Raw genomic sequence first — 22,988 nt, 5'->3', positions numbered from 1 at the left:
CACCACCAGAGATGAGGCCAGTACACTGTGCATCATGAGAGATGAGGCCAGTACACTGTGCACTTGACCTATGATAACGGAGCAGGTCACAACTGAGAGATTACACAGTGACCTGGTGTCACACGCCACAGGTCATCTCATGACCCTTGACTGATGAGGACGTTAATGCATCAGCTTCGACCACCATAGGTAACGCTGGACGAAGAATGTATGAAGAACAAAGTTTCTACTAACGAGAAGTAAGGGGAATGTTGATCAAGGGGGACGAAGAATGTCTGACGGAAGACGTCCATGTTGGACAGGTTAGGGAGATCAGACTCGGCACTGTGGAGGGGTCGCTTGGCCTTCACTGGAGGACGGGCCATAGAGGTCCACAGTGCATGGTCGCTAGTGCGCCCCAGCAGGTCCGGATTGGGGGGGGAGGGGAACCTCGGGTGGAGCACTATCAGCAGCCTAACCAGGCAACCGACGATAAGGTCAATCAGGAACAAGGCCATTAGACGTAATCATGGTCGACGTGTTGTTACGAGACGATGTGAAGGAAACAGAAGCTCAGGGTTATGTGTGTGTGTGACCTGTTGTTTAGCTTGTGTCTGGACGTCATGCAGGGGCGACGGGGAGCGGGAGGTGAACCAGGAAGTACAACCTCGCCAGGCCTGAGGGAGGAGGACATTGTTACGCGTGACGGCGAACTTGAACTATTGTCAGCGGTGAACAGGTGTCGGGGTCGACCACCACCACCAAGTGATGAGAACCAGTCAAGTTTTTTTCTTCCTTGTTGGAGATACGAGGGTTGGGTGGGTGGGTTGTGATGGGGTGCAGGTGGAGGGTCTTGAGGACTGAGAGGATCGCTGAGCAACAGACAGACGGTCTCGCGACGATGATGTGTGGCAGCGGGAGTGCTGCTGACGGTTGTGAGAACGTGATAGATAATAGATCTAGAAATCATTTTCTCATGAAGTCTAGATAAACTGTTCCTGTGTTAGTCACAAGATACACAGCAGGGGTAGGTGGAGGTCAGCATAGAGCGCGAAGTGCCTACAATAAATCGACATATGAGGGCGACAGGTGGGCCCAAGTGGGACTAGGAACCAAGAGGGCCCTCGTTTGGTTGGGCAGGAGGAGGAGAAATATTCGTGTTATTGTCGGCAATATACAGGTGGACCAACGTAACTTTAAACATAGTGATGGCTGGTGGTAAGTCTTACTGTTAATAAGATCATTTGCTCACATTCCTGTCCTCTTTCTGTTCGTTTAGGAGGGAATCTGCGCCACTCCTGCCACATCTCAGTGAGGACCCGTCTCTCGCACACTTTATGTTTTCATTTTGTCACAAACTTGGGGAATCTCTTGTGCTCTCCTCGCCATCCTGTGGGTGGTGACGCAGAGGGGGATATTGCGTGCGTGCACGAGAAAGGTCCAAGGACTGGGCCTGAGTGACTGTGTGACGTGTCAAGTTACGTAGTGAGAGCCGTGTTTCAACACATTATACAACACTGAATAAATTACTCAAGTTACATGGTAAGACAATTTTTCACAAGGGTTGAACAACAACAACTGTTGGATTATATGATGAATTCTTTACTACAGGTAAAATTGGGACAGTTTTCTGATACCTGAGGTGTTCTCTGTATCCCATTCTTCGCCACAGCCCACAACCTGGCAGGAGTTGTATAGTAAATTCTCCTTTTGTGATAAAAGTAAACAAAGTATTCTCTCATACCTTTGATGTGCAGCCGTCCTCACACTTGCGTCTTTTCAACTCAATAAAGTTGACTTGGGATCATATACATATGACCTTCAAGGTGTTAGACTGACTGACTGTCTCACTTACATACCACTGGTCACTGACAATGTTTACCCAGGTCTTCTTATATCTTTCTGGCCGCTTCTTGATTATGAGGCAGGACCATCTGCCTCTGTTGTCTCTATGTGAGGGTTCGAGTCTTGGTCCTTCGTGTCACTTGCTCAGAATATTGCCATCATGCTACCGTGAGCACACACACACACACACACACACACACACACACACACTCCATTCTGCTGCTGCCTGACTCAGCGTCATCCAGTGGTGGTGCGTCTCCCACACTCTCAATCTTCTCCACTCCTTCCTCCAGCAGGACCTCATCTTCCATAGTACAAACCAGTTCTTTGTCATTTTCTTATCTACTCCCCATGAACTCCTACGTCACTTAACCCAGTGCCTTTAACTCCACTTCCCACCAGACCCTGTCCGGGGCCACCCCACCTCTGCCTCGAAGCCAAAACGCAATAAATACATAACATGAATGAGGCCGAATCTAAGTGGTGGCCGCCGCTACGTGGGTGCAAACAAACTGCCACGTTATGTAGGGAGGTACGCCTCAACCAGGAACTCCTGAGGGTCAGGAAGGTCATTGTGGAGGGCCTGGCGTCACTCGGGAAGATCGAGGTCACTCAACAGCATCAACAGATGTGGACAATGGGGGTGGCACTCACGTGGTCTGCTCGAAGTCAAGGGTCAGGGAGCGGGTTGGGACGAGTGATTTCGGGAGGTGGGGTTCATGGTGACTGTCCTTGTTTGTGGTGTTGATGGTGATTCGCCACTAGTAGCTTCCATTACTGACGTCCACATATCACCACCACCACCACTCTCCACCAAGAGCAACAGCTCCACCCACAGTAGCTACGATCCTTCCCCCCTCCGCCTCCCACCACCACCAGCGTTAACTCCTCCTTTATGAGAGAATAAGGCAGGAGTAGTGGGACGACCATCTGACCCACGTGGTACACTTGGTACTGGATGGTTCCCAGCCTCAGACCTCCTTCCACTAGGTCGTACCGTAGCGTTCAAGGGTCGTGCTGTTGTTCTCAAGGGTCGTGCTGTCGGATTCAAAGGTTCAATACCATGAAATATAACAATGAAATGGAGTTCTAACTTTTCATTCAGTGGAAAATTAGGAAAGATGCTGTACACCACCCGAAGTGGGAGCAATATCCGTCAACTTCAGGAGGATCATAGAGAAGCAAGCGGAGGTATGTTTGGTCCACCTCTCTCTCTCTCTCTCTCTCTCTCTCTCTCACGGTTAATTTCCCCGCGCATCACGATGTTCCCACACTTCCCATGGTAATATGGTAAGTAAACAGAGGAAACTTGTCACTTCCTACCACATGTTGGACGAGGAAATGGTTTTCTAGGGGTGGTGGTGGGATGGGAGGGGGAGAGGTGTATGGGTAGGATCATGGGGGAAGGGTAATGGGAAAGGTGGGAGAGGAGTTCACGTGGGAAAGGTAGAGTGTGTGTGTAACGGGGAGGGACAGAGAAGAGAGGATGAAGGAGCGAAGATATAGGAAAGAGTGTGTAAAAGAACGAGGGAAATTGATGAAGCAAAATAAGGGGAAAAAAGAAGGAAGAAACATCATCAAAGATGGTGAGGCGATGGAGGAGGAGGAGGAGGAGGAGGAAGAGGAGGAATGCCAGGACCATGACCAGATGCCTGGCTGGCCAGTTACACAACTGGGATTTCCTTCGTTGCCACCATAAGCAGTTTTCTAGCAGACTCGCCCAGCATCCTACATGTGGCTGACGGTCAGCACCAACACCTGGAGGTCAGGTCATCACATACAACGGCCACAACACAACGGAGGAGATGTGATACAAGGGCGGACATCAGGTCCACCACCAAGACTACTAGAACATTGGCATAGCCAATCATCAGATATTAGTTACGCGGAAACTATCAATACATCTAAACCACAGTGAAAGAAATGGTTTGATTATATCAGTCATGGCTAAACAAATGCTCGAGTAGTACAATAAGCAGGTATGGCAGCTCTTCTCTTTACTAAACAGCTTTTAACACCTTCCCTGCCAACGGTGTTCGGTGACCGAAATCACATCAGGATGTGTTCTCTATTCCTCCTTTCCTACACAAATTTTCGAGCCAGTGTATTGTCTCTATACTTCATGATGTTCCTCCTTATATATTCCCCAAGTTGATGATATGCTGGAGACAGTGGTGGGTGGGGAGGAATCTTCTGGCTTACAGTCCTCTCCCCATCACTATATGTTACGTTCCCCGGCAGATAACATCGTCTTGGGTCATCAGGTCTTGTGTTATCAGGCTGCTCGTATCTTGAACTTATGTTATTGATACCTTACATCAGCCTTCCGCAAAGTCTAAGTTTCTGATAATTTACAGAAAACAGACTGGCCTTGCTTCGAGTTGCCAGAACCCTGGATATCACTGATATTGGCCTGATCTACCTGTAGTTCCCAGAACCTGGGATATTACTAACATTAGCCCGGTCCACCTGTAGCCCTCGGAACCACTACAACTGTGGGTTACCTGAAGCTCTCGGAAGTACCAGTGTTACCCATAGCCTTGACTACCATTGTGACGTCATAGCCTGTTAGTCCTCTCTGACTGCCATGAATAACAGTATGGGTCACCTCCACATGGTAATGGTATGTTGATGATGGGTTGTGGCGCAAATCCCAGACACCGTCTGACTTCCTGATGGTGCAAGATCCAGACCTCAACCCTTCTGATGGTGCAAGACAAAGTCCGCAGCTCTCCTGATGGTGCAAGACCTGGCAGCGACAGAGCCAACCCCTTCCCTATTCCAATCTTGAAGTAGTTCACCACCCTTTCCACCCGTCGTCCCCCTGGTAATACCAGACCCTAGACTCCTCCTAGTGTAAGATCTACCCTCTTGAGCTACACCCACATCCCCCTGGAGGTGCAACACCCTCCCCCCAACTCCACGTGATGCAAGACGCCAGACCTCGGGTGAAGCAACGCCCCAGGTCCCTCCCTCCCTCTTGGTCTATGGTCTAGGGGTTGGGAAGGTCAATTTTCGTCAGTATACCCCTTGTTGACCGTCCTCCACCCACCCTCCTGGCCTCATCATTGTGTCCCTCTGGTTACCACGGCTTCCTGTCTGACCGTCTTGTGGGAGCTGGACTCAGTCAGGTGGTGGCGACACTGGCGCGCCAGCTACGTGTCACTTCAAAGAAACATTAAGCACCAGTGTTGAGAATGTCTGCGTCACTGGGGTAATTAGTACGTGTACTGGGTAAAGAATGTGTTTAATGCGTAGTTGAGATAGATTTCAATCTTTTACATGTCTTACTTACAGAAACAAGTTTTTACGTTTTCTTTATACTTTTCCATTACTCTTCAGGTCTATAACCAGTTACGTTATTTTTTAGTATATTTCTGATTATTTTCTATAAATGAAATACAAATATGTCATTCTTTTATGTACTTTCTTGTCGGAATCCCATTTACTTTGTTTATTTGTATATTTATTCACTTTCATAGTCAGTAATGTATATCATCTTCGAACGATGCGATTGTTGACAATACTGTGACGTGGTCTGTCACCGACCACATCTGCACCCCCTATTGAACCTCTCTCTCTCTCTCTCTCTCTCTCTCTCTCTCTCTCTCTCTCTCTCTCTCAAGAGTGGCCTTATGACTGGCTCCATCTATGTCTGTGAAACATCGAACAATAATTGCTCTCGCAAATCCCGGTTATAATCCATCAGTCAAAGGACGCCTTATATTCACTTAACAAATTCAGCCAATGGGAGATTGTATCGTAACTCATGCCTCTCATGAATCTGGCCAATCAACGAGCGTCTTATACACGAACAACAGATTCAGCCAATCAAAGAACGTTTTACGAACTTGTGATATGAAAGACCATACGTGTCAGGTAAGGAGGACCTTGCCACTAGCCAGCGTTCCTTGGCCAACGCAGGAAGCGCTCTGTGGTCGAGCCAGGGTCTGTTCCCTGGCCAAGGTAGGGACATTATGTGGTTGTCGGGTCCCCCAGGTTGGCCAGCGTCCAGGCTGCAGGTAATGACTCCAACCTCTCATTACCTCAGTCCCTCACTGGACACAGATTCAACCATCACCAACGCTCGCGCTCAGTAACGTCCGTCTGTGTGTCTCTTTTCCAGCCATTTTCTAGGTTTATGTCTGATAATCTTGTTTATCGAACTTTCTCTGTTGTCATTTCCTTTCTCTCTGTCCGTCTCCCTGTCTCTCACTGCCCAGGACAGATCAACGACGTGAGACAGCGTTATATCCGCTACACACTACATGTACATACCTCAGCCCGTGTCTATATGTACGGTTGCGCGCGCCCACACACACACACACACACACACACACACACACACAGAGAGAGAGAGAGAGAGAGAGAGAGAGAGAGAGAGAGAGAGAGAGAGAATATCTCTGTTGTAGCATGTGGACAACTGGTCACAGTGAATTGCTACACATACGATTAAGAATTACGTCTCTCGTGGTGAACATATAACTGGGACATACGTGTGTGTGTTAATGTTATCAAGATATAATAAAGCTGAAATGAAAGAGTTAATGTTATGACTCTGACCTTAATGCAACCCGGTCGCTTATTAAACTAGATTCCACTCGACGTAAATTGTAAATATTTATTTTCACTGTTTCTATTTCGTGACATTTTTTTTTTTTGTGATTTCATTTTAAGAGAAAACTGTTCTGCGTTTTTATCATTTGTTCTGTTTACCATTCACATCTGTGCTGTGGAGCCGAGGTGAAGGATTTGAAGGTACGGGTGACAATGAGTTTGGACCAAATCCTTATCCAATCATCCACAATGAAGGAAAACACACGGGCGCACGCACAGACACACACAGACACACACACACATAATACAGTGTAAGGTGTCCTCTGCCTACATCAGGCCAGGTCATGCATGTTTCCTTAGTATAACGCTATATCTTCTATATCATATAATTCTCATACTTTACGTATGCATATATCATAGCTCACGTATACATAGCCATGAATCATACAAGTAAAGCATTATATATACATGTACTCATGATAGAGATATACATATTTCAACATTGTGTTCATCTCAGAGCTTCACACATAGTTAAGTGCATGAGCTGGCCTGGGCACTTCATAAACTCTGTCACTACAGTAACAGATCCGGGTTAATGCTACGCTATACAGGCTGTTACACAACCTGCCTTTGTGCCCTAATGCATAAGATTAAATCACAATGGTCGTAGCAACAAAACCAACACGTTACACATGTGTGTACACTGATAGTCACACACACACACACACACACACACACACACACACACAGATTTAAGAGGTTACATAATGGGAGGGTATGTTCAAAAGGGGACACCACGAGTGTAAAAACCCCCTCCCCGTACAGTCGAATAGGTAATTACACACACACACACACACACACACACACACACACACACACACTAGTGGAGTGGGGGGAGGAGGTCATGGAGAGCGGTGAAATATTCAGAGCGGACGTAAACAGAATACTAAAGTGCCTACAATCCATGTAAGGCTCTCGTGGTCCTCACGACATTTCGCCATATGTGCAGATGATGCGCGGTACACACACACTGGACACATTGCTGGAAATGTTGTTTATGGTGTCACTGAAGACTTCTGCAGTGACCAAGGAATGTAGGGGACTTAAATATGCTCCCACAGCGCTTAAAAACACTCTCCCCCCATCGTGCTCATGGGTTAAGTGCTCTTACACTGGGGAAGGGACAAGGGATGTGAAGTGTGCAGTTCATGTCACTTTAAAAGGAAAATGTTGTCAGAGGTACTTATAGCCATCAGGGAATATCTAGTTCCAGAGTCTGACGCTAGAGAGTCGACTGGAAATCTGAACAAACGTTCGTGTGACGTCCACAGTGACAGACCTACATGTAACATGCCACAAGTATGGCTCCTACCAGGTGACGGGTGTACCATTCTACCCAGGGACATAGTAACTCGGGGAAACATTCCAGAAGTTCTCATGTCATTCTGGCTGTCTTCTTTGTTCTGGTGTTGACGTATGTTGTGCACGATGGTAGATGCTCCTGCTCCATCCTGTGGGACGTTCACAAAACGTTTGTAGCCCAACTGGCGACCACCATACGTATGATGGTAACGACGGGGCACATCCTTCGCTTGGAGGATGTGATACAGGAGTTTATTGTTGAAGAACATGCTAAACATCTCTGATGATATGTTATGTTAATGTGTTGGGGATTAAAGTCTATCGTCGGCTGAAACTTAGGATCTGATTACATCATTCGTATGAAGAAGACAGATGCTCTTATGCCTTATGAAAATCCTTCGTTCAGTTCTCTTTGTTCACCGATGTTCAGTAATAAGAACATAGTGTTCAGACTGCCATCATTGCTTTTTCAATCATGTTCAAGACTTGATACGACCAACGTAGTTATGGAATATATTTAAGAGTGAGAGAATGAGTTTCACAGACAACAGTACCGTGCAGAACAACATGATGGTAGTAGGGATGTGTTGCCCAACATCTACACACACACACACACACACACACACACACACACACACACACACACACACACACACACACAGTTTCTGATCATTTTCTATTTACTCTGAAGACCAAAGTGTTGTGATACCAGGAGACGAAGTGTCTGGAAGTAAGCCTTATATATTCAAAGGTTTTAGGAGTTTTATCAAGGAAAGGTTTGTATTGACATGTGGAAGAGCAGTCCCCTAATTTGCAGACTGATGTAATTTTAGTTCGTTTGTAAAACATTCTTGATTTCTAACGTGTTTAACCAGACGAACTAGGATTGAGATAATGTTACTATGTTACTGCTGTTGTCTTTCCCAGGTGAAGGACCTTCTACTTCACCATCTGGTATCATAACAAAGATAAAGTTACAAATATATTGGCATCTCTCTTCCAAGTTAGATTATCTTGTCGAGCGTACACAAGCGAACATTGTATCATTATCTTCTTCCTTCACTAAAGCAACACAAAACAAAAGAGGAAGTTGAGGAGGCCAGATACGAGCTGGTAGTGTGGTCGACCTCCCCACCCTGGCTGCAACACTGGTGATGACAAACCCATCACATGACTACTGTATAACTCTGTAATGTTTATCATTTCCACGACTTATTTAGACACGGCCCCAGAGGTCACGCTTCCCTCACAAGCTGCACCACAAAAGAGAACGTTTTACAAGCATAAGACAACAAACCAACCTACATAATGGAAGTAGAATTTGTTCTTTTTATTCAAGAGTTTGTTTATCATCACCCAAATCCACTTTGCCTTCCCTTCATCAGCCAGGAGGTTATTATACGCTGCCTCACAGATTGTCGTCTGTGAGGCAGATCTTGAAAACTGTTGAACCCTTGGCGGCGCACATGGGGCCACCCAGGAGGTATGGTCAGACCGTGGTGTCATCTAGTGAGGGAGGCAGAGACCAGGCTGCTTCTGTGACCTCATGACCCGTTAACGTAGCCAGTAGTCTTCATGATCCCCAAGTCATGGCATAGCCGTACTCATGCCGCGTGTGACCCTGGGATCCTTGATGACTTTTAGGTGTAGATGAGCTGGATTTTGAAGGTATGTACGTGTACAATGTTGCTACAGTTGTTGAACTGTACTTGAACGTTTACATCAAATTTCAACTTGCGTATGTACAATTTAGGATCGAAAATACATAAGCTACAACATGTATAAGTTAGGATCAAGAATACATAGACTATATCTCGGTAACATGTAAGCTTGGGTGATGACTACATACACCAGGCAACACATTTACACAAACCAGAACTCACGTCCACACACCCCGAAGTGGTGGTCTGCACAGCTGAGCAGAGGTTGGCGCTCTGGTCTTTTCACAACAACACCGTCCCCGATACAATGGTTCGTCTCTCCGCCTCATTATCTTGCCCAGGAGCAGCGTGTTCTCCTGCTGGGGGAGGACGTGAGGCAGGGGTGTCCCCAGGGAGGGGTGTTAGGACCCCTGGGGACATTTCTTGAGGCTGGGTAGGCTGCTGCTGCTGCTTCCAAAAACACCTGCCTCATCCACAACAAAAGCCTTAGTCTATATATGTATGTATGCATGTATGTATGTATGTATGCATATATACATACTTTCCTTGTGCTTTTTTAGTACCTTAGGGGAAGTTGATTCGATGCCAGACATGAGAAAATTTTGATGAGAATGACTCCCACAGTTCACTAGCCCTCCCCCGTCCTGCGATCTCATGTGGAACTCCACAAAGAAGGGAACGCTGTCACCTCACCAGTAAGGGTCAAGTGAAAAACCAGGCCATCATACCCAGGGATGGCACCACGAAGCTCAGGGGCTATGCCCAGTTAACTGATCATTACAGTATCGCCTCTGATACTTTCGTACTGTTTACATCTGTATTGCCACATCTTACGTCAAGAGCCGGGATTTCACCAGACACATGCCAGATACGTTATCTTATCTGCCCGCCGGACACGACCAGCTGTGCAACATTACAAACACCAGCGTAGATGCCACAAGAACTCTCGTCTCCGAGATGTATCATCCATTTCAGAAGTCCTCTGTCAGAACCACTGTAAACTGGCTTCATCTCTGTAGTGGCCAGCAGTAGTGACGCGTTGGAGGACGTAATCAAGCAAGACCCTTCACTTCAATGTCTGTATCATCCAAGGGAGGACTCTTGGAGCTGACCTATCACTGATATAACCTGAGATTACATTAAAGATCATGATTCCTCGTGGACCAACTCTGTGTCATTCAGACCACCTCTGATAAGCCCTTACGATAAGGCGTATCTGGAGGGCTTGGTGGCGCTCGTTACGTGGCCTTATGTAAAACTTTCTGAATCCTAATCTTCACTTAATCACAAGTGGTCGTGAAAGATGGTTAGTGACCTTACACAATGAGGTCAGTCACTACCTCTCATAGAGATAATTAACCCCAGAGTTCCCCTTCTCTCGTATCAAGTTACTTTGGCGCAGCTATGTTGTGGCTGGGAGGCTAAGGTTGGTACCTCAACTCTTGCTGAGGCAAGCAGGGAGGACCCCAGTGTAGTAGATACGGCGACACAAACACGTTCAGTAGACACCTTGATGTTCTTGTTGTTGCTCGACTCATGTTTGAGCTATAGATGCCCGAGACAGTTGGTCGTCCTTGTTGATATTAAGCAAACAATTGTAAACTTCGCCAGCAGATTTATTCTCGCACGCCCTGCTACACTGTGTACTTATCTGCTGTAATATCAGTCGATTCATAATTTAAACTCCTGACATGTAGTTACAAGATATTTGCTCGTATGTTATCCGTAAAGATGGTCATTTCCAGATACATGAGGGGTATCCCCCTAACTGTGACTATTGTAAACACTACACTGATCGTGCAACTTGTTATTCACTCCCATCATTGTGGTCCAGTTGTTGCACATTTCGCACGCTCTGTATCCTCAATGACGCCATCGCCCGCAGGGAGGGGTACGAGTCTACTACATATGTTCGTTGTTTGTTCGTAACAAAATTCAAAATTAGGCCCGTGACGCTGCAGACGAGGCTGGATCGTCCGTAAACTGATGTAACTCTCTTGGGGTTATATGTAGTTAGACAGATAGAGAGACAGACAGATGTGCAAGCAGGCATTAAGTCAATAGCTAAACAGATCCTTTCCTCAGGCAGAACATCTGTACCTCCAAAGAGGAGGCGTGGGTATATCTGAGGACATTTTGAGAGAGAGAGAGAGAGAGAGAGAGAGAGAGTCAGTCGAATTACTACTTTCTGATTGACTTTCCTGTTTCTACCATAGTTTCGAATGAGACAGCAGATAACAGCAGATAACCACGTCAACAACCACCAGGTTTCCTGTTATCTGTCTATCTTGTGTCCTCTCAGGTACTCATCCTAATCAAACACTTCTCAGGATACACCGGAGAGTTCAACACTTTCTGGGATGCCCTTGTGGACGGCAGACTAAACGCAACATAATATTAAAGTAAAACTACCGCCCTCGACCCGTGACGTAAGTCAGGCAGCAAATTCTTCCACAGATACAAAACCACAGTTATCAAGGCTTCCCTCAATGGAACCTCTACAACGACGTTCAATTAGGACTTGTTCCATCTTGAAACCCAACACCTGCTGCCAAACCAGATGTAACAGTGGATTCCCTGGCCCAGAGGTCGATACCAGATTTGCCTCTACGTAAGCAACGTCTGTCAACCAGAACCCACGGATCAAGAAAGATTAATCCACACAAGATGTCGATGGATTAGAGGCACTAACTGTCACGCCATCAAGGGTTCTTCTCAACGGGAATCTGCAATTTGAAGGCAGGACCCAAAGTCCCTGAGGGGCTGCGCCACACATACTCCAGTCTCCTCCCCAGCAGCATGGTCGCTCCTGGCACACCCGCCTCCCACCATGACGGCTGCTCCAGACACACACACACTCACCTCACGCCTCATGATGTTCTCCTGACCCCTTCCTCACAGCTAGAAAAACAAAACCCACTATGAAGTCGGTTCATCACTTTATCTCTTTCGTGAACTTCTTTGTTCTTACATAAGCAGATATGCATTCCTTTCTACCTGTGTGCTTTTCTATCTATCAATCTGGCCATTGTCCTTACGACGAATCTATTTCCTGTGACATTCTATCGAGTGCTTGACGTAGGTGGAACAGTGTTTGTGGGAGGAAGGTGCGATCCGGATGTGCCTGGCTTACGATAATCTCCTCAGGAAAAGATTATCGCACGGTACTCTCTGTCATGACTGTCAAATATGTTTTTTCGTCACGACTGTCGCACACACCTCTGTCAGAACTGCTGCGCACATGTCTTTCTGCTGCGACTGTCGCACACGCCTCTGTCACGACCGTCGCACGTATATCATTCGTCAGAATTATCGCACACGTCTCCTCGTCGCAGCTGTCGCACATAGCTTTCGCTGGCTCCCTCACTCAGCACTGTGAGTCAGTGGCTGGTACATGTATAGCTGAGGGCACGCATGTTGAGTCACATATTCGAGTCATTGGCATGAGTCGTCCTCATAGCATCGACTTGGCCATAGTTCTGACGTCAAGTCATACCTGCTGGCAGGGTCGAGTGTGTTGAAGTGTTTCTTAATGTAACCTAAAGCTATGTAATCACATCAAAATGTAATCTTTTAAGGTACCTCAGGTAAAATGATTACTATAACTAATTATCTAGATTTAATGATGGAAATTTCCCCCGAACCCTGAACCTCTCTCCAGCAGCCAGCCCCTCCCACCCCACCCCAGAGGGGAGGTGGGTCGTCAGGGGTGGGGGGGACTCCACTCACATACAAACACGTGAGCCTGACCTCTGAACTCTCACTTCGGCCAGGTCTCTGGGGTCAGACGGGGTGATATGTCAGACGGGGCGAAATTCCGGGGTCAGACCCGTAGCCTGAAGTGCTGACCATAACTGGTGGTGACCTCATTATGTTCTGACGTATGACTCCATGACCCGCAGTGGGTACTGTTGTTGTTGTTGTTGTTGTTGTAGGCGGTAGTTCCGAGTTTATGTGATGGTTCCATTTTTTTTTTTATGAATTTCTGACTTTTGTCCTGTTCACGACACTCGCCGGTGAGGGGCGACGTGACGCGCCGGGTCGACATCTTGTGGTCTGGTTGATGAGTTGGGGGATGTGTGGTGGTGACTGTCTGGTGACCCTCATTGTCTGGCGTCTGGATGTACGAATATGTGTATCTTCCAGACGAAATGTCTCCTGACGAACGGGTTATGTACCAGTTTAGTTAAGCCACTCTATAATTATCTTTGGAATATAGTTGTTTGTATTATACAATGTTAGTGTAGCGAGGGACGTGGTATCATTCGGCGCCAGATATTATATACAAATGAATAATTCAGGAGTTCGAAGGAACTTTGCTTTTCAGTTTCTCCAATGCCATATTTCCCCTGACTTTCATAGCCAACTTCTGAAGGATTGTGTAATGGGAAATAATGGACCAGATCACACTCAGCCACTCTGTATATTGCCCACTGACTACATTACCACTGGCTACACTACCACTGGCTAAACTACCAGTGTGTGACGATATCAATCATTGTGAAGGTAATATTGTGGTGGAGCAAGTGGAGCAAGACTGACACTTTCCCCAACGCCAGACATCGTGAAGTTCACGACTGAATAATGTCGTCCCAGGTCGTCCCAGCAAACTGCATCCAGACTAGACTACCAGAGCTTCTCTTTATGTTGACACGACTCATGATTCCCGTATTCAAATTTCTAAAGTTTTATGAGAAATATGAATATGTAATTGACATGAAGAACTCTTTGGTTAGATATGTATGATATTTGTGAAGTAACTTTTGTCTTTGTGAATACTGTGTGTACTTGATCAGTGTACATAACTGTTAAGAACAGTTTGGCTCGGGTTACTTAACTCTTGGCTGTGTAAACGTATGTACAACAGTTAAGGACATCATAGTGCTATGCCCATAACTGGCATGGTTGATATCAGGTCCTGATGACGACAGTTTACTTTATGTTCGTAACTGTTGACGGCTGTTTAACTCTATGCCCTTAACTGCTAAGGACAGTTTACGTTTATGCGTATGTAACTGCTAGTGACAGTTTTTGTGTACGTAATTGTTAGTGATAATGTACGTGTATGTAACTGCTAGCAACTGTTTAGCTCCATTTCCCTAACTACCTCATCGTTGCGATGGAACACGTCCATTACGTACATGGTTCCTGAGTCTGTGTACGTGAGTGATGGCCATAGTTTAAGCTAAGTATCCGGGTCCGGCCGGCTTAGCAGTGCGTACGTGAGAAGCTTACACAAGATGCAGCGTCCTGCACACTTTATCATCAGGGCCTCCTATCTTATCTTATCTTACCCTGACGCAACTCCAGCCTCTCCTCAAAAATACTTTTGCCTTTTGATATTTCATGAGAAGAAAATGTCAAGCAATTTTCATCTACATTGAGAAGGTCAAATATATTGGTAGTTTCCCGTTTTTATTAATGTGTTCGATTTCTTCTGTTGTAGTATGAGGGTTCGACCCTTGAGCAAGACGATACGACCTTTGATCACGCTGGAACGACCCTTAGCTATGATGACCTGGCATTTGTAGTATGGGTCAGGTCGAAGGTTAGTCTATCAACTCTAATGGTCATTCCGTCATGTACAAGGGTCGTACCGTCATGCACAAGGGTCGTACCGTCATGCACAAGGAGTTGAGTTTGTCAGTAGACTCGTGTGATTCACTTGTGGTTAACTACAAACATATAATCAGGTTACCTACGTACACACACTCGAGGATATACAATATACTTTTCCGGCCTCAGTGTTCATGACGTATTTCTCTGTATAACTGACCTTTGGATGAAGCTAATTCAATAAACAGCCCATTACTATTATTTTTATTATTATTATTATTATTATTATTATTATTATCATTATCATTATATTTCTATTATCATCATCATTACCATTAACCTTCCCCCGAACTCTGAAGGTAATTACACATTCTTCATTTCAATTTCATAAGGAAACAGTGCATGACGTCATATAAACACGATATTTCTTGAGTCGTGATTGGCCAAGAGCAATTACGAGCACGTGACGTCATGCTTCGGAGTCACCCTGCTTATCCGGTGTAAAATGTCACAGTTGATTGATCATCATGACATGAAATGTTAGTTCATATTTTTCTTTGTTGTTATCTATGAGATTGTCGTCCAACAGTTGGAAGAATTGATCATAGACTAGTTAGGAGGACTGGTGGTTAAGTAGTTAGAGGACAGGGATGGGCGACTGGTTTGATGAGAGGGAACTATCCAGTGTGGCCTTCACGATCGTGAACCATCAAACTGGTTTGGTACCTGTTTTCCACTTCCCGAATTAGCGAAGCAGCGTCAGTGATATAAGACAGCTAATATCCTCGTTTGATCTTTCTTTCTTTCCTTCCTTCCCCCTTGACAAAAATGTTAATACAGGAGGGGAGGAGTTCCAGCCCCGTCATGGTAGGTCGACCAGCACGAGATACGTGAGCAGGTGATCATAACTTCCCGTCCTCACGTGTGAAGACTGAGGGAACCGGGACGATGACCCAAGAGTCATGGCCTTAGGTGTGATGACCCCAGGTGTGATGACCCCAGGAGTGATGACCCCAGGAGTGATGACCCCAGGAGAGATGACCCCAGGGGTGATGACCTCAGGAGTGATGACCTCAGGTGTGATGACCCCAGGAGTGATGACCCCAGGAGAGATGACCCCAGGGGTGATGACCTCAGGAGTGATGACCTCAGGTGTGATGACCCCAGAAGTGATGACTTCAGGAGTGATGACCCCAGGAGTGATGACCCCAGGAGTGATGACCCCAGGAGTGATGACCCCAGGAGTGATGACCGTAGAGGCAGAGGGTAGCGGTAGTATTCATCAAGCGTGTGGTGAACACTACCAACTACCAGACCGTAGCTGCACAAACCTCATCATGACGCCCCATGAATGCCCCTCGCTCCCTCCCCACACAACATGTGTAGTGCACCGCACCCAGTACTCCAGCACATACCAGTAAGGTCCCTCACCAGTAAGGTCCCTCACCAGTAAGGTCCCTCACCAGTAAGGTCCCTCACTAGTAAGGTCCCCCACCAGTAAGGTCCCTCACCAGTAAGGTCCGAACCCAATACCTTGTCATCGATGTCCACTACAGACGGACAGACAGATGGAGGTCATGATGCTGGGGACAGCAGTCAGAGGCCATGCCTCACCTTGATGCAGGAGGCGTCCACCACACTCGTCCACCTGGCTCTCCCTGGCCATTCATTACCTGCATCTCCTCCAGCCACTCGCAAAGATGCTTACAGCACCAACCCCGCCACGTCAACTCCTGCCAACAGAGATCCCTCGGTACAGTTTAGCGTCACAACTTCACTGAGCCCGTCCCAGCTGGCACAGACGCCTGCGAGAGCCGGTCCATCCCAGCCACTGTAGACTCCATCAATAACCGGTACAGAGTCGCCACTCCAGTGATGGTCTATAAACCGTTTGTTGAACGTCTTTCCTTCCGTTTTCATAGACCCTCTGTTGATAGGACTCACCGCAGAGAGAGAGAGAGAGAGAGAGAGAGAGAGAGAGAGAGAGAGAGAGAGAGAGAGGCAGGATAACAGGTCTGGCGCCAGTAAATGACATGAATTTAGTCATCAGTAAGACCAGCAGCCGACCTCAGGGACAACTGTGCTTGCTCCACTTGCCTGTTCTTTCCTTCTTTCCTCACGTTTGATTCTTTCATCGTCTTCATCAACATCATCACTTCGCTGTGCCTCTGTACGTCTGTTTTTGAGGTGATTATATTCTACATCTTCCTTAGTTCGCTGTATAGACACTGAATGAATACATTTTCTTACTAAGTGTACGTCTTGTTCCTGTACGTTATTCACTATACATTATCTTCTTTAATATTCATTTCCTTCACTGATTCCTATTTTCTTTCATTTACCAGTTCTTTTACACACGACTTCCCTCAGCCACAGGTATTCATCTCGCATCATATTGCTCTTGTATCACCTGTATATCATCCTGTTCTTATATATGGTAATATGTTTTTTGTCGTTAATTTTCAGCATCTTCATAGTTCTCGCATTATACACATTCTTCATCGATGTGTAGTAAATCCACGAATTGTTTATTCACTGTATGATACAATACACACACGCTTTACATTTCATTCATTGCTTAATTTACATTCTTTTACATCCTTGCTTAATTCTCGGCAAGATTATTTTTTTACATATTCCATTCATTGCTAATTATACACATCAACCGAGTCTCATTACTTATTCACTTTGTTTTTTCTTCACAACATTTTCATTCATTGTGTCGCTCTAAGTGTTGTAGGCTGAGCCAAGGCTTGTCTGACGGTGCTCACACATGGTTGAATCACATCATACCATTCATACATTTGCATAACCCCTTCACGTCTCAGATAAAATAATAAATGCCATTTACTGGTAGCAACTGCCTACAATTGCCTTACCCCCAGATAGATGCGAAGTCTCCTAAGGGCCAGACTCCTCTTTCTTGAAGCAGAATCCTCGGTTCTATGACCATGACGCATATAGTGCCATCTGACCACAGAGAGCCACAATTGGACTAAACTAGGGTCGAGCTAATGGCTCGCCTATTGCAAGTCATCTTGGTGTTGGTCCTCCTCTTCATCTGTCTTACGTCTATTCCATTTTCGCTCGTGGGTTTGGTTGGTTAATCAACTTAATCAATTCATCTTAACCTGTCACTCTTTCGTCTTGTCAACGGCTTTTACCTGTATTTATCTTCGTGTTTTGTGTGTTCCCTTCATTCTCACGCTTTATCAACATTGTACCTCTTCCCTATTCACTTGTTTTTCATTTTTTCGTCTCCTTCTTATTCTACTTCTGTCTCTTCCCTTCACCATCCACGTGTCTTGCATTTGCCTTCGTCTCTTTCTCCTGACTCCCTCCCCCTTTATGTCTGCGTTTCTGTTATTTAGACGTTATTGTCCATCTGTTCTGTTGCCCGTTGTGGAGATGATGTGGAGGGTGGCAGCCGTTACGTAACGGTCCTGGGGCCAGGCCTGGTGTGTGTGTGTGTGTGTGTGTGTGTGTGTGTGTGTGTGTGTGATTACCTTGTTATATGTAAGGGGAGGCAGCTCTACGCTGAAGTGGCCTCAGCTCGTAACTTCATGTATGCACCACAGGGACTTGTGAATGTTACCCACATTCTCTCCAGTCCAGCTTAGCTCGTTCCACAAGTCCAGTAGTCTGGCACTGAGTAAATGTTCCAGCCTGTCTTTCCTGATACTTGTCTTGCCTACCTTCTCCACAGTTACGTCACATTTGCTTTTGTATTTCATAGAAATAACGTAGGGTCATACCATCATGCCCCCCTCAGGGTTCATCGTTGGTGATCATTTTATGTTTTACCTCTCCTTCCATCTGTGTGATACCAGACTGACGACACTCCGTCCTTTCATCGTGATTTATTCTAAATTATCTTTCCATCATCTTCTTCCCGCTCCTGGAGACCTTCTCCAGCAGTTCCAAGTGGTTCCTCCAGCAGAGAGAGGAGGAGAAGAGGAGGGGAGCAGGTGTGGCACATCAACCCAGATGATGGTCTGTTGTGTCAGTGTAAACATACGCTCATACGTATTTATGGACGTACGTATTATCACGGACGGGTAGTTGACCGTACGTACGATATCTCATGACTTGATATTCACTAGAAAGGATGACGACCTGACCACAAGGAACATGTTCAAGATAATTGCAATGTTTTCTTCTCACTGTAGAAGGATGTAGGTCACATCCACCCACCCACCAGCCTTATAGATCCACTCTCCTGCCAGCCTTATAGATCCACTCACCCACCAGCCTTATAGATCCACTCTCCTGCCAGCCTTATAGATCCACTCACCCACCAGTCTTACAGACCACCGTGAGAAGACACAGGCTGAGGCAGGTCTTTGATCGTGCAGTGAGAGGTCCGACAGGTCTCGCTGGCGTCGTGTTACCACATCATATCATAAAATCATTCTGATTTTTTTTACCACAGGAAGTGGCAAAATCATGGTGGCCGTCCTCAGAACAGTGGGGCAGAGGAGGATACAGAGCGCACAGTACATGGGGGTACGTGGAAATGCCAGATAAAAGAGTTGATGGTCTATAACCATGTTACGTGCTCAGGGACGGTGACAGCATTACGTCACCCTAAGCTGTATAGATGGTGACGGGAGAGCATAGGATAAGGTTCATCCTCAACCTTCACTCCCTCCGGTATATTGATGGAGAGCGGGTAGTGTAGAGGGAGGCCCCTTCCCACCTACCACTCCCTCAGACATATCAGCTGTTAGGAAAAGTGTCGCTGAGGAACACTACGTACCATTATTATGCAGTGGAGGTTCCATGGGAAAGTGAACGAGAAAGAATGAGTCCAGGATCTGCGCCGTAGTGGCTCACTTAACACGGTGGGGGTGAGGGCAAGGTCCAAGCTATCATATATATATATATATATATATATATATATACACACACAGCTCACATGTTGGTGTGTATTAGTGATCCTTCCTTGATAGTCTTCATCATAATCATGAGTCAGTCATGAACGGTGTGGAGTTAGACACATGAAGGCTGTGTAATACTGTGTATTTTGTGACTACATACAACTCATACAAAAAATATGAAAAATACATATACAAAACTTGAATAATTTAATAATTACTCATATCTATAACTCTAAAACTAATAGTAAATGAAAGTCATACATAAGAATTAAATAATTTAAGAACTTGTAGTACCTTAGAGAATAACAGGAGAGGTGGCAATAATTTAATGAAAGATCCTTGAGATTTCCTCGTAGAGGTGCGTCCCGTGTGTGAAACTGACTGACATTTTAGTATTATCTGTACACTAACTATCTTGATAACACACTAACTATCTTGATAACACACTAACTATCTTGATAACGTTTATCATAAAGCTGTAAAACATGCACAAACTTCACATTTCATTATATATTACATACTTCACCAGGTTGTCTAATAGTGCAATATGCATCTAGCTACTAACGTTGGACAGTATTTTGTCACTATTATAATGTTTTCACATCCGTGTGGATCCCTTTGCGCGGGAGTCTCCAGATATTCACTTGTGTGTGTGGATTCATAAGACATTATTTGTATTTCATAGTTTAGACACGTTAAGTGTCATACACAAACTTTATAAGTCGTCTACAAGAAGATAGCGTGATTAATTCCGAGTTACTAGCACGTCAGAATATTTTTTTTTTACATAAAGCAAATCTTCCTTTCATCTAGAATTCATTTCATGTCAGAGAAATCAGGATCATCATGATATGCAGCAGCAACATTATCACAGATCAATCATGCCAAAAATAAATTTTAAGACGCTCTAGTGATCCTGTACAGCAGCAGGTGAGGATCTCCACACACACACACACACACACACACACACACACACACACACACTTACTTGCTGGGAAGCGTGGACACTGAGGCCACTTGGACTCTGTCTTCTCTGTCACGACAGAAGGATTTGTGATGAGTGGTGGAGGCCGTGCCAGAGGTGAGTGCTTGGGGCCACAAAGTGTTTGTTTACACTCAGGTGATTAGGACAAACAGCTCGTGTTGGGGGGGGGGGTGGAGGGGCGGGGGATGAAGGTTGAGGTGTGAGGTGTGAGGTGTAGGGTATGAGGGGTGGGGCGTGAGGGGGAGGGGTGGGGCGTCAAAGGCGGGGTGTGAGGGGTGAGGGGTGGAGTGTGAGGGGTGAGGGGTGGAGGGTGAGGGGGGTGGAGTGTGAGGGGCAGGAAGTGAGGGTAAGGATCCCTCACCTGGACAGACAAGAGATGTCCAAGGGTGACTGACGTGTGTACATCTACAATAAACATAAATAATGTACTATGGTTGAGATTGACAGATCTGAGGCATATGATAACAATGGTCAGATGTAAACTTTCAAGTTTGTAGATCGAAAATGTTTTTTTTTTTGTGCTAAGTTCTTGGCTGAGTCTGCTTATAACAACAGCTCCCTGAGACAGAAACTGTAGGAGGCTAGAGTGCAATGTTATGGAGACATGGATGTTGTTGAACAAGTCTGCTTGGCAGGGACGTCTACACAATCTAGTGTTATGACTGTGTTGTGCCTCTGTGTATGTAGGTGTACATGGTGCTGTGGGTGTTGGGAGCCTGCTACACAGGGCTGAGTATGTGGCGTGTCTTACACTCCAGGGAATGTGTAGTACACGTCATGTATGTGTACTGTGTGTGTGTGTGTGTGTGTGTGTGTGTACACTTTAAGTCTCAGGGTTCCATATACAACACAAAGATGTATTATCATGAATGTCCTTTTCATGTCGTGCGCGGTATAATAACCTGGGCAAGGGCGAGACATGGGGCTGTTGGAGCCAGCTGCCTTGAACCAGCTGGCTGACGTCCCCTCTAGCCAGCTGGTGGTGTAGTGGCCCAGCTGCTTCATGATACAAAAGTGGCCTCGGGAAAGAAAGAGACACACAAAGGACTTTTTCTTATGGCAGACACTTTTCTCGTCTCCTTACATTATGAGTTGCTTTTCCTTCACAATGTCTCGTTTGAAACAGGCGTCGCTGTTTCTGTAGGAACCTTCTCGCTCGGGAATTAGATTACGTAACAACTAAACTCGCTGCATCTTCTAATACAATTCGTACAGATGTCGTAACTATCGTACACTTCGTATACATTCGCATAGCCGCAATAAGCTTTCGTTCAATAACGTGCCATATATTTTCGTAAAGGTTCGTGCAGCTGCTGCGAACACTCAAACAGCTGATATGAATATCGTTGATATGATATAAACATCATATTGCTCGTAAAGTCTTGTACAACCGGTATTTACATCTTGTAGAAACACTCGTACACTTATAAATTCTTGGAGAGCTCCCAAGAATTATTGTACAAGGTGGCATAAGTATCGTAGATGTCTTGAACTATCATACAGCTATTTTATACAGCTGATGTAAGTAATCGTACAGTTGGTGCAATCTGTCTTCCAGCCGGTTTACTGGGACAGCTCGTTTACATTTACAGCTACCAGGAACCCAGCTCCTGCAACCTGGTAAATTTTCCCCCCAGACGGGAAAACTCAGGTACGTGGGTTGTCTCAGCGCCATCTGTCCCTCCTGCGCGCGTCCTGACGAACCTTGTCGATTAGGGTCCTTAGGGTGGCCATGGCATCGTCCAGGCCCTCCCCTGTGAGGGCACACACCGGGGCCACCGCCCACACCACGCCCATCGCTTCGCCCAGACCCAGGCTCATGGCCACAGCCTGGGCAGAGCGTGCATGGATCTGATCCTGCAAGAAAACAAGGAGAGACGCACGTCCATTATCCTGCGAGGAAACATGAAGGCTCAGTGTGGGCGGGTGGATGATGATAGCAACACACGGAGGGTGAGGCAGTGGGTCAGACCATAGGTGAACCAGGTGGAATGAAACACGATACAGTACACAAATGATTCGTGAAACAGGTGGGACGAAAAATAGGATAGAATAAAGACGTGGTAGGTGAAACAGAGGAGTCGAAACTCTGCAGAAAATGAACTTAAGATGAAACAGTTTGGAGGGGATTTACTGGGCTGGTGGTGGACACTGTAACACGTG

At 46.0% G+C, this 22,988-nt stretch overlaps 1 protein-coding gene and 1 long non-coding RNA gene across 3 annotated transcripts in view; one reads left to right on the top strand and one right to left on the bottom strand.

The window, feature by feature from the left end:
* Positions 1-22,988, top strand: part of LOC139765106 (uncharacterized) — a 76,952-nt gene that overhangs the window by 36,004 nt on the left and 17,960 nt on the right. The gene's annotated exons all lie outside the window — the stretch shown is intronic.
* Positions 19,966-22,988, bottom strand: part of LOC139765105 (ADP-ribosylation factor-like protein 4C) — a 47,810-nt gene continuing 44,787 nt past the window's right edge. For both annotated transcript variants that reach the window (XM_071692281.1, XM_071692282.1), the window contains exon 5: positions 19,966-22,682. In XM_071692281.1, the coding sequence (XP_071548382.1) occupies positions 22,491-22,682 (192 nt within the window). In that variant the 3' untranslated portion in view covers positions 19,966-22,490. The remainder of the gene's footprint in view (positions 22,683-22,988) is intronic.

This window comes from Panulirus ornatus, chromosome 52 (genome assembly GCF_036320965.1).
Source record: "Panulirus ornatus isolate Po-2019 chromosome 52, ASM3632096v1, whole genome shotgun sequence".
Lineage (NCBI taxonomy): Eukaryota > Metazoa > Arthropoda > Malacostraca > Decapoda > Palinuridae > Panulirus > Panulirus ornatus.
Note: the sequence above shows the minus strand (reverse complement) of the source record. Positions and strands in the feature narration are given on the sequence as shown.